The 11,579-nt window shown below is 37.5% G+C and overlaps 1 protein-coding gene across 1 annotated transcript; it reads right to left on the bottom strand.

The window, feature by feature from the left end:
- Nucleotides 1-4,967: 4,967 nt before the first annotated feature.
- LOC122307597 (probable protein phosphatase 2C 75) lies at nt 4,968-11,079 on the bottom strand. Its single transcript, XM_043120562.1, has 4 exons — nt 10,310-11,079; nt 9,762-10,142; nt 8,302-8,407; nt 4,968-5,619 (listed from the first exon to the last, which is right to left on the bottom strand). The coding sequence occupies exons 1-4, from the start codon at nt 10,736-10,738 to the stop codon at nt 5,291-5,293; spliced, it is 1,245 nt and encodes a 414-aa protein (XP_042976496.1). The 5' UTR covers nt 10,739-11,079; the 3' UTR covers nt 4,968-5,290.
- Nucleotides 11,080-11,579: the final 500 nt, after the last annotated feature.

The following is an 11,579-nucleotide window of genomic DNA, read 5'->3' as shown; positions in this document are numbered from 1 at the left end:
GATTATTTGTTGTTGGGTTGGAATGGAAAATTTTGTTATGGTTTGAAAACTATTTTGTGTATTTGAGCCTCTTTGTTGTTGGATTGGATTGGAAAAATTTGTGACAGGAGTTAATGACATTGTTGTGAAGTTGAAATGAAAAAATTTGTTATAGATTGGAAAGATATTTTGTGTATTTGAGCATTTTAATATGTGAAGTTGGATTGGTGCATTTTGTGTATTTGAGCTTTTTTGTTGTGAAGTTGCATTGGTGCAAGTTCTGACATGAATTAATAACTTTATTGTGAAGTTGGATTGACTGGAATGGAAAATTTTGTTATGGATTGGAAGCTATTTTGTGCATTTGAGCTTCTTTGTTGTTGGGTTGAAATAGAAAAATTTGTTAAAAAAAAAAAAGGAATTGGAAGGCAAAGATGAATATATCAATCTATCAATGTATCAATTTATCAAGGAATTGGAAGCTATTGCAGAAAATCTTTTTCCTCTCTCTCTCAATGTATCAATTTGATTGTATTGATTGTAACTGTTGAAAAAGACAAAAATCAAATAATAAAAAGAATATATTAATAAGTTATTTTTTACTGATTGCACTTTTGAAATGTAGTGGAACTGGTTTTAGATGCACAAGTTTTATTTGAGTTTCTTTAGATAGGAGTGATCTTGAGCCAAATGACATTGAGTCCAATTCATCCAAGCATATTGCCAATGTAACTTCAGTTTGTAACTTAGATTCAAACATGCAAACCTCTCAAATCGAGCATAATGCCTGGATTGGAATTAACGGCCTTCAAGAGATGTAAGGAAATAATAAAAAATAGAATAAATAAATTTTGAGAAATCGATAAATCTGACTAATGAATTAAATCAAAGCACAAACATGTGTATAGGACCTGGTTGGCCAGGTTTGTATTTCTTATACTCAAGAAGTGAAACAAACAAATTTAAGCCTCGTAAAAAACTTTAATGCCATATACAATTTCAACTAAACAACACCATCAAAGCAGTGAATATTAACTAACTGGATCAGAAATTGCATCCTCTATGATTTTGGAATCCTTTTACTTTGTCGAGACTAAAATGTGCCCCTTTGACATGCACTAGATTTCAAAGATTGAAACAAATCATTAATCATAATAATAATAATGAGGCCCCATACGAGTCATAAAGACATTTTTCACTTGTCAAAAAAGAGTAAATACGATATTTCATAATTATAAATATCAAAAATCTAGGATAATCGGATTTCTTGACCATTGTGATTTACACTTGCAAGCATGTCCCATTATCCCATCAACAAGAAGTAGTATGATATGACAATGAAAATCAAACAACAACAAGAAGTAATTTATGCAGAAAAGTAATTTATAAATTTTTGGCAATATCAGTCAAATTCCACAAAATAACTCCAAAATGCTAAATAGATAATATAAATGTACAACTTCAATACCTAAACATAGAACTAGTAATTAAAATCCCAAATTACTTATATAACACTAGGTAACATGCATGTATAAAGGCAAAACAACAATAAATCCGAAGTAGGGAAGCTAAACGCCTTATTCTAACTTCTTGTGCTGCATGCACCAACTCCTTTTGCATAACCTCGTCGCTTTTATTGGATAGCATCATCTCCACCCTCTCGATGCGATCCACTATGTTACGCAGCTCCATCTTTCTCTTTTCGAGATGCTTGAGTATCTTCTCTATCTCTTTCTATTTCTTTAACAATTTGTTCATTCTTTCTTGAACTTGTAGCTCAGTCACTTCATTACCATCCAACAACTTGAAAAACTTACAATATGGTAAACCCTAATCATTTCAGAAAAATATTAGAAATATATGAATTGTACATCATATTAAAAATTATATATAAAAGAATGTTTTAAGCATCTGATTAATGTAGTTACCTGGGTATTGTATTTTGAACACCCTAAGAAAGATTGTCTAAGATTTTTTGCAGTGGCTAACCATTTCAAAGTGGCTTCGAACTCGCAGAAGCACAATGTTTAACCCAAAGTATGTTTGGGAAAAGATGAATAAGATATTGATGAAGATGATAATGACATTCTAAGATGAACCCCCATAAAACAATTGAATAACAATTGAATAATGATGGAATAAAATTGAATAGCAGCAAGTTTTAATTAACTACTTTAACTGCCCCTGCCTTAACAGATAAAATATCATGCAACATGCAATATCATTCAGTTTACCCCCTAAATTATAATCTCTAAGTAAGTTGTGACACTGTATTTTTGCTCATTTTCCCAATAACATCCACATCTAATAAAAACGAAAGAAATCTAAAGCAATTAATCAAGCCCAAAACCAGATTGTAAGGTACAAAGATGAATCCACAAGCAAAAAATTCAAATTACAAAATATATAAATAAACCGAATCAAAATCAAACAAAATCTCCAAATCCAGTAATCAACACTTCAAAAATCTCCATTCATTTAGAACAAAAAAAAAAACCAAAATACTAAACTGGTATGCTAGCAAAACAATTTATGCAAATAATGTATATAATAAAAATTTATTGAGATTGATGAATACTAAGGTATCTTAAGTTCCACTAATCATCACATTAACATTAATGGAGATATATATTTATTAAGATTGATGCAACTTGCGAGTTACAACATGGCAGACCCATTTGAAATGAAACTTAATTAAATTGGATTTATAGGTCTGCTGTCTTGTTATATGGTCATAGACTTATCTACTTCAATGAAGAAAAGATGCAGAAAAAAAGCCTACAAAGAGCAACTTATCTTGGGTGCATCATTCATTCAAAAATTATAGTATTTGCAATCGACATCAAATAAATAATTGGAATAAATAATGTACCAAACATATTCTTTCTCATTCATTGAAAAATCTGAGAAAAGAGTCTAATTCAAGTGAGAATCATAATGCGTAAACATGGTGACTAGATCAAATATTAGTCAAGGTCAAAACCAGATTGTAAAGTACAAAAAGATGAATCCACAAGCAAATAATTCAAATTACAAAATACTAAAATAAACCGAATCAAAATCTCCAAATTAAGTAATCAACACTTCAAAAATCACAACCACAAATTTGATTCATATAACTAAAAGCAACAATCCACAATAAAACCTGAGTTTTCGAGCAGAGAGAAGTGACCACCAGTTGTGGAGCAAATGACACTTTGGGTAAATTAGGGTTAAGGTTCGTGTCTCGTCACGGCCTCAAGGGTGAAGATGACGGGAGAAGAGAACGGTGGGTGGGTTCCTTTTAGGTTTGTGTGGGTTCGCAGCCAAGGGTGAAGACTTCAAAAATGGAGGTTTGGGGAAAAGAGAGGACGACGGAGAGAACGGTTTGTGGGTTCACGAGTTCGTGTGGGTTTGCAGCCAGGGGTGAAACTTCAAAAATTGAGGTGCGGGGGAGAGAGAGGACGATAGAGAGAATGGTTCAAGGGTTCCTTTTGGGTTCTTGTGGGTTTGCAGCCAAGGGTGACAACTTCAAAAATGGAGATTCGAGAGAGACGGAGGACGACGGAGATATTAGGGTTAGGATTCGTGTGGTTGTAGATAAGAGTGATTGGATGAGAGAAGACAGAGATCGAAAGAGTGAGATTAGAAAACAAAGGATAGAGGTTCGGAGGAGAGAAAGGACGACAGGTAGATTAGGGTTCATGGAAAAGAGTGAACGGATGAGAGTAGGCAGACCAAATTAGGAATTGAGAAAAAAAAAGAGAATAAGAATAAAGAGGGATAATTCAGAAAACAAAATCAGCGTCGTTTATTTTTTTTGCCATGTAGGTTTCGAGGGAAACAATCACTAGTTACATATAGATTTTTCCTATTCTTTTAGAATAGACACAAATCATAGCAATGGGTCGAGAGAAGGATTCTTGAGCTACCATCGGCTAAAGTTTGCACCATAAGAGGTGTGTATAATAGATAGTAGCCACCACCCTGACCATCAACAAATGACAAAACCATGTAAAACACCATTATATTTATTCTAGTATTGCGTGAAAGAGAAAAATAACATGTGCATCTTAATTAACAGATGCAGGCCTCTCTAGCATCACTAAGTCTCGTTTATTTTTACAAATGAGAAAAGATTAAATAAGTTGACATAAAAGTTAAAAATTAAATATAATATTATTAAAATATTTTTTAATATTATTATTATTTGAAGAATTGAAAATTTTTAAATTATTTATTTTATTTTATATGAAAATTTTAAAAAAATTATAATAATTTAATGAGATAAAAATAATGAAAAATTCTATGTGCAGTCATTTTTTAGGACTCCTTTGTGCACTCCAGTGATATGATTGATTGTGTATTAAAAAAAATTAATCCAGCCAATTATATCAGTGGAGTGCGCAGGAAGTGCGCAAAAATGATTGTATGTAGCATTACTCAAAAATAATTGTAAAAATAAACTAGAGCTAAATACTTCCACAAATACAATAGGATTCACACGTTTTAAAAGTCCAGTCAAAGCAAATCCAAATTCCCAACCTACCCATCCGATGTTTGGAACACAAAACGACCATTAGCTTGAGATCCTTCGGCCATAAAATGCCAACATGTAAAAGTGATGCCATTGGATCACAATCAAAGCTGCTCTTCTCATTAAGACTATTCTCCCTCTTCCATTCAGACCTGCCACCTAATTTACACGTGTCAAATTCAACAACAGTAGGTTTCCAAATTCCAACATTCCACCCTGATCTCCATGTAAACCATAAACGAAGTGTAATAATCAAATGGGGCAGAATAATGCTAAGTAAAACATGAAAATTAATCACCAACAATATTTCAAACACGAGATCCCATCCCTCTTCATGTAATGGAGGTTTGTATTACGTGATCCCTACCCTTTTATAGCTGGGAGGAGTGTGACGGTCTAGAAGATTGAGAGAATCTTCACCGCTCCTTTGACCACAACCATAGAAAGTAATATTCTATGAAAATCAAGCATCTGATGCTAATTAGAGTCAATTAAATGCTTTCATACTTGTTCAGACAAATATTCTTCAATGCCACATATCTGTGCAGTGTGCGTGCTTTTCACTCCCCCTTACCCACCTCTCTCCTTTGTGTTTTAAAGAAACCTGTACAACGTTCATATCAACATTTAAGTTACCTTTTTCCCTCTTAACATCCATTTCTCAGAGCAATAACCATGGCAGTGACTTTATCAGAGCTTTTTAGTACAAGGCAAGACAAGCAGCAGTAGAACAGGAAGTTTGATTTGAGGTGGTATACACAATTCTCCCGACTCTTCTCCGTTTTATCTTCCCCCTCAGCTCTTCGTCAGATCAACAACTATGACACTGATGTTATCGGAGCTTTTTCGTCCTAAAGCAAGGCGAGTCAACAGTGCGGCTGCAAGTACACTTCGAGATGGATACAATGCTCCAGCTCCTTCATCTTCAATATGAGGCCTGGAATCAACCATTGCAGCAGCAGTTCCTTCTCGAAGGCATTCACGTGCTACCTCACAAGCCAATTCACTTGACAGAACATCCCACAAGCCATCACTTGCGAGGATCAAGCACTCATCTTCCGGTTCCCTTTTTGTGAAGGTTATCTCAGGCTCTGATGTAACATACGGTTTGAGATATTTATCACCTGTTTAATCAAAACGAAAGTAAGAATCTACAACATAAATTCAAAAATTTTAAGCCGACTAATTTCCATTTGCATCTTGAAGATGCAATGTCACCTACTATAAGGACTAATCATGTGGTAACCAACAAAAGCTACTTTTGCCTGGATTTTGGTAGTAAATTACTTCCAGTTCTGCAATCACGTCAAACGATAGTATGAATATCCACTGTGGAAACTTAAGTTCAAAGATTACTAAGATACCAAGGATATTCAGACCCATTCTCCACCCATATTTAAACAAATGTTTCTTACACTGAAAATAACTCAAAAAAGGGTCATTTCTGTTAAACTTAGCGGCAAATGCTAAGAACTATGAAAGGAACGCTTCAAACGTTCTGCAAATGGAATTAACTGTTTTGTATGGTTCCACAACTCCTAAAAAACAATTGCCACAAATTCTAAGTTCTTGCCTTTATGGTTATGGACCCTTAATAGGGTAAATTTTAAAGGTAAACCAAAACCTCCCACTGCATTACAAACGGACTTGGCATTAGTGGGAGGTCTCCTCACAATATCGATAAATATTCTACATTCTAAGGATATACCCAAATATATTCAACTTTTTCAACATCGAAGATAAGAATAATTAAGAAAAAAACTCAAAGATGTATAATCGTTAGAAGCAAAGATAGAAATAAGAATGCTGGCCAAGGGTAACCAAGACAGTTTGTTACACCTATTTTTGGAGAAAGGAGCAGCAAAACAGCAAGGCCAAACAAGATCAGAACCCACTTTTTTGTGCTAGCTGATGCAAAATGGCATAACCATCTGGTTTCTCAACTAGAGTGCCCCACAATTTAGGGGGTTTACTGAAAGACAAATGTAATTCCAAGATTCTTATTACATAATCTTCAATAGACACATTTAACCTTTAGTTCAAATTAGTGCGCTTGGCGAAAAGATGAAGATAATCTGTGTCTCTGGTGCCTGAACCGCCATAATTTCAAAAGAATTTTCATTTTCTTAAACAATTTAAAATGAAAATGCATACAATTGAAATTCCTGTAACCTTATAAAACTAAAAAAAAAATTGCAATAGGCAGAAATGTCAGTAACAGATAGGATGTACACAAATATTAACCATATTAATATCTACACATACATGCAATCATTTACGGCGTAACAGCCAAAACGCTGCAGTTACATTATAAAACTTGTGCAATAATTTTTACTTACCCCTCCCTAGTGACTAAAACATTGTTTTTTTGGTCTTTCTTTAGTTTAATGCCTTGATAAAGCAGGCAGTTACCTAGCAATAGTTAGTCGTTAAAGGACAAGCATGTTGTCAACTCTACCCAAAAGAGACATATTCCCAATCTTTTGGGATTGGCTAAATGGCATTCATATGCGGAAATGGTAGCTTAGAGGGAATAAAGGTAAATGGAGTAAAAGAGGGACTCTCAATTGGTTGTCTTTCTTAACTAGATTAACCAGCCAAACTACACGCCATAGTAATACTCAGTTCACCCGTTCATGGAACATTAGGCTTATGGAAAACAGCTGATGCCACTTGGATAAATGGCATACAACATCGCTGTACTTGACCTAAAACTGCAGTGCTCTCTTCTACTCCTTTACTGATATCTGTTGCTCTTTGGATGTTTCCCCTCCGTGAAAGGTACTTATCCTCATCTGTTGGCACACTGGCTTTCAAGAATAAATCTTATGATCAAGCCACATATCATACAGAATTAGATCACTACTACCATTATTTGATAATCAAATTGTTCAACAATTGTTTTTCTTCTTGTTCACGACATTTTCACAACTTGAAAAGGCAATATTATTGTTAACTTCCCTTAGAAACAAGCTCTCGAACCCCGAGGGGTAGCTCAATTGGTCAGGCCTTGGGTTTGCTCCCCAATGGTCACTAGTTCGAGTCCCTTCAGGGCCACTGGAGGATTTACCTGGTCGTTAACTTCAGGGCTCCTTGGGATTAGTCGAGGTGCGCGTAAGCTGGCCCGGACACCCAAGGTTATCAAAAAAAGAAAAAAAAACAAGCTCTCAAACCAACTAAAATGGACAATAGAAATTGAACCCATACAACAAGTTCAATAAAATAGTTGCCATAAATTTAGAAGAATAAGGCACTAAAACATCATGGATGATGGATTGATTGATATTTGTAACAATAGGAGGGAGGGGAGGGACATTTCATGTCATTGTATGAATTGCATGATGATCTAACCAAGAGATGTCAGTGAAGATCCACAAATACCATAAAGATGTCATTAGAACACTGTAAATAATATCTGATATTACCGAAATTTTAATTTGAAGCTGAAGCTAGACTCATTCTCCTGCTGCAGCTCATGGCAGAATTTAAAAGAGAAAAGAGGGCGGTGACTCGTATGAGACTGCAGTATCCAAAACAGACATGTTCACCATGGATACGACTCCCATTTAGATAGAAAGTCCATCTAAAATTAAGATGAGAAAAGGCTTAGCCCATCAATGTTTTCCATCATTCCATCATTGGGGAAATTACTTCCTTGCTCATTCTAAGTGAGTAAATAAATAACCTTTGTAGAAAAAACTCTAGCAGACTGCTTGGAGTAAGAGTCACGCCATGTGCTAGTAATTATCGATTAGACAACATCTGATTGGCATGATGACACTTCGATTAGATGGGAAAAACATTACCTATTGCACGGGACATTGCAAGAATGCCTTCAACCCGAGCTCCATTCACAAAGATCACTCGGCCGCCAGCAGCTTCAATTCTTGCCAGTTCATCTAATCTATCAGGCTGCATTTAGAGTTTAGAGCGTCATCCAAACAAACAAAGTATATCAATATCTCAATTTCAGTTTTTAAATCTCAGAAAAAAATCGACATTGGTATTCTTTAAACGATTACTTTATTTAACCCTCACTCATCAACTATCCGCCACAACCAAAGAAGTCCCATAACACAGAATGTAAAAGGAAAACGCCAGCTAGCATCACACACAAACCAAATCACGAAATTATTGTAGCAGAGGGAATCTTCAAGCAATCTTGTAAATTTGTTTGACAAGTAAATCTTCAAGTAATATCTAACGAGCCGTACAAACTAGAAACACATAAAATTGACAGCAAAGCATTGGGCCAGCTCCCTATGTAGGATTGTTATACATGAAGAACCAACATTGGCCATGCAAATTTATAGATCCAGCATCACATAGAAGTTAGAACCAATTCGTTATGGCATAATTTCATACGCCCAAAAACAGTAATAAACGGGCCATGTAGCCCTATATACATAAACGGGCTACGTAGCCCAATATATATATATATCATCTTCCATGTTAAAGACTCGAATAGTGTCCTAAGGCCTAAGGGTAGTAGTATCATAAATGATAATTATTATATATACAAACAGATTATACAAAATCAAATCTACAAATTCACGTAATTTCATAACATCCGTTAAATATACTTTACACTAAAAATAATTTTAAAATTTAATATAATACATCAAACTACATCGAATTTACTTTTATCCTCTTGAAGTTAAAGTATTTCTCATTATAAAATCATAAAATGCACTTCCCGAAGGACCAGTTTTGGCCCTCAAAAACGGCTGCCAGTATTCCTGCGACGAGCTAGTCTCAAAACTTCCACACAACCCATTTGGATTGTTTTTTAGAACAGACATCTTTTTGACAATGCCATGTGAACTGTGAAGTGTGTGGCTCATCCAATAATGAAAGTTTCGTAAGGGAGCAACTTTCATCCTCGCTGTCAATACAAGATTTCTAAAACAATTATCCCCAAATAAGCTGTAGAAGCGACCCAAAAAAGATTTAAAAAGAAAGATAAAAAAAATCCCCAATAAACGAGAGTGTGAATTGTGAAACCCTTGGCCCATTGCTCTTATCCTAGTCCACAAAAGACAACCTACATGCAACACACGTCAAAACCAAATGGATGCATATGTCAGAATCTCCACGATCCACACACCCTCCTCCCTCCCTCCCACGAGAAGCACAGGCATTTACACTACAAAAACTTTTCAGTTCCAAGAATGGCAACAAACCACGTGTCCGACATGGACAGCGACTGCATTTTTTTTTCCACATACTCGATTATGGGTTGGAGGAGGACAGAGAGATGCCCAACCTTATGATCCTGCGAGAGAGGTATTGCGGTGCCTGCACGGCAAAGGACAGCGCGTGAGTCGCCGCAATTGGCGACGACAATACGTTCGGGCGAGAGAAGAGCCACCACGGCTGTAGACCCACCCAGCGCCAACTCCACCGGGTGGCACCTGCACTTGTACCCCACTCTGCCACACGTGCACGTGCTTAATGCCACCTCATCCATCCTCTCGAAGCTCTTTCGCAGCGCTGTTCTCCACCTCTCTTCAAGTAGCCCCTGGCGTTCTTCATGCCCGTTTCTGGAGCTGCTGCCACTCCCACTCTCTGTCTCCCCCGTCCTACTCAAGCGCGTCAGCTCCTCCTCTACGAATTTGTGCATCCTTTCCCTACACAATGCCGCCACCTGCCCATATCAAAGTTTTTTTTAATGATATAGATTTTCCTGCCTCTTCTTGAACATGAAGAAACTGATTTTCTAAGCCTATAGTTATATTTTGTATTTTCAAATTCAGAATGACTGAAGTGTTTTTGCTCTAAAATGTTTGTTATAAGACCATGAGCAAGCCATACATGAGGTCCTCCGTGGCCATCAAACACAGCGAAGAAATGCACTGGTCGTCGTGTGCTGATCTCAGGCCGGCAAAGGCTCGTCCGCACAGATATCGTATCCTCCATGTCACGCGACCTCCCCGAAACCGACATGGATCCAAAAACCGGTTCGCTTACCGGCGGAACCTCACTCTCCGGAGCGGACGAAGCCTCAACTTCATCACCGGAAGAAGAATATGAAGGCTCCGGGAGATGATCTATTTTTTCGGTCATCCGAATCCGTTTTGAATCCGCCGAGCATTCCGTCCGGCTAGTGTTCTCCCTCTGGTTCTGGTTTGACGGTATCGGTGGAGAGTTCGCCGCAGATATCACCGCCAGCCTCCTCATCTCGATCCTCCGGCGCCGTCGTTCCCGGCATTGATCCTGCGAATCGTCGTCGTCGCTCAGCATCCTCCAGAGACATACGTCATTGAAAACCCCCACCAACCACAATCTGCGGTAAACTGATCAGGCCGCCGGTAAACATTTCCTTCGATCTAAACAATCAGTAGAACATATAAAAACATCGGAGAGAAGTGTGTTGTTTCCTCTCTGTAACTTCCTTACGCTTCGAGAACCGTAATAGAAACAGAGTGAGAAACGCAACGTGTTCTGCGTTCTTCCCTATCTCTCTGCGTGGAAGCCTTTAGGGCAAACCAACTCCACGGGCAGCTGCCCAAGCTGCCCTTCACCGACCATTATTCTCTCTCACCGTGACATGTGTCTCGTCTCTCATGACGACCCGGTTTTCCGTAATGAGCTTCCTCCCACTGCTTTCCGAGTGTTTTCTTCTGAAGTCAATTTCTCGTATCGCGGAATATTCAGTACTTTAACACAATCTGCAACACGTGTCAAGGATCCCGACAAGTGGAGGCCCATCCTCTAGGAATTTTACAGGTGGGCCAATCAGGAGCTTACGCGCAATTGAAAGTCTTTAAGACACAGGGGCCCATGGCCCACATCGGGTACATTATTCTTTATATTATTATTAGCATTTCTTGCTCCTAGAATGGGGAGGCCGTACATACGTGGCGAGCAATGGGAGCTCATAACACGTAGAAGGTTTTTTGACGGAGAAATAAAGCTAGCGTCACATGTTGCTTTGTGGCTATGAGGTACTAAAGACAGCACATGGACAGCCAATGCGATTCCCAGTGTAGCGCTGTGAGGTTAGCCCTCCTTACCTTTATCCGGCAATTGGTAGCAATGCTGTGAGTGCAACACGTGGCTATTGATGAAAGTGCAATTTCAA

Source organism: Carya illinoinensis, chromosome 4 (assembly GCF_018687715.1).
Source record: "Carya illinoinensis cultivar Pawnee chromosome 4, C.illinoinensisPawnee_v1, whole genome shotgun sequence".
NCBI classification, from domain to species: domain Eukaryota; kingdom Viridiplantae; phylum Streptophyta; class Magnoliopsida; order Fagales; family Juglandaceae; genus Carya; species Carya illinoinensis.
Note: the sequence above shows the minus strand (reverse complement) of the source record. Positions and strands in the feature narration are given on the sequence as shown.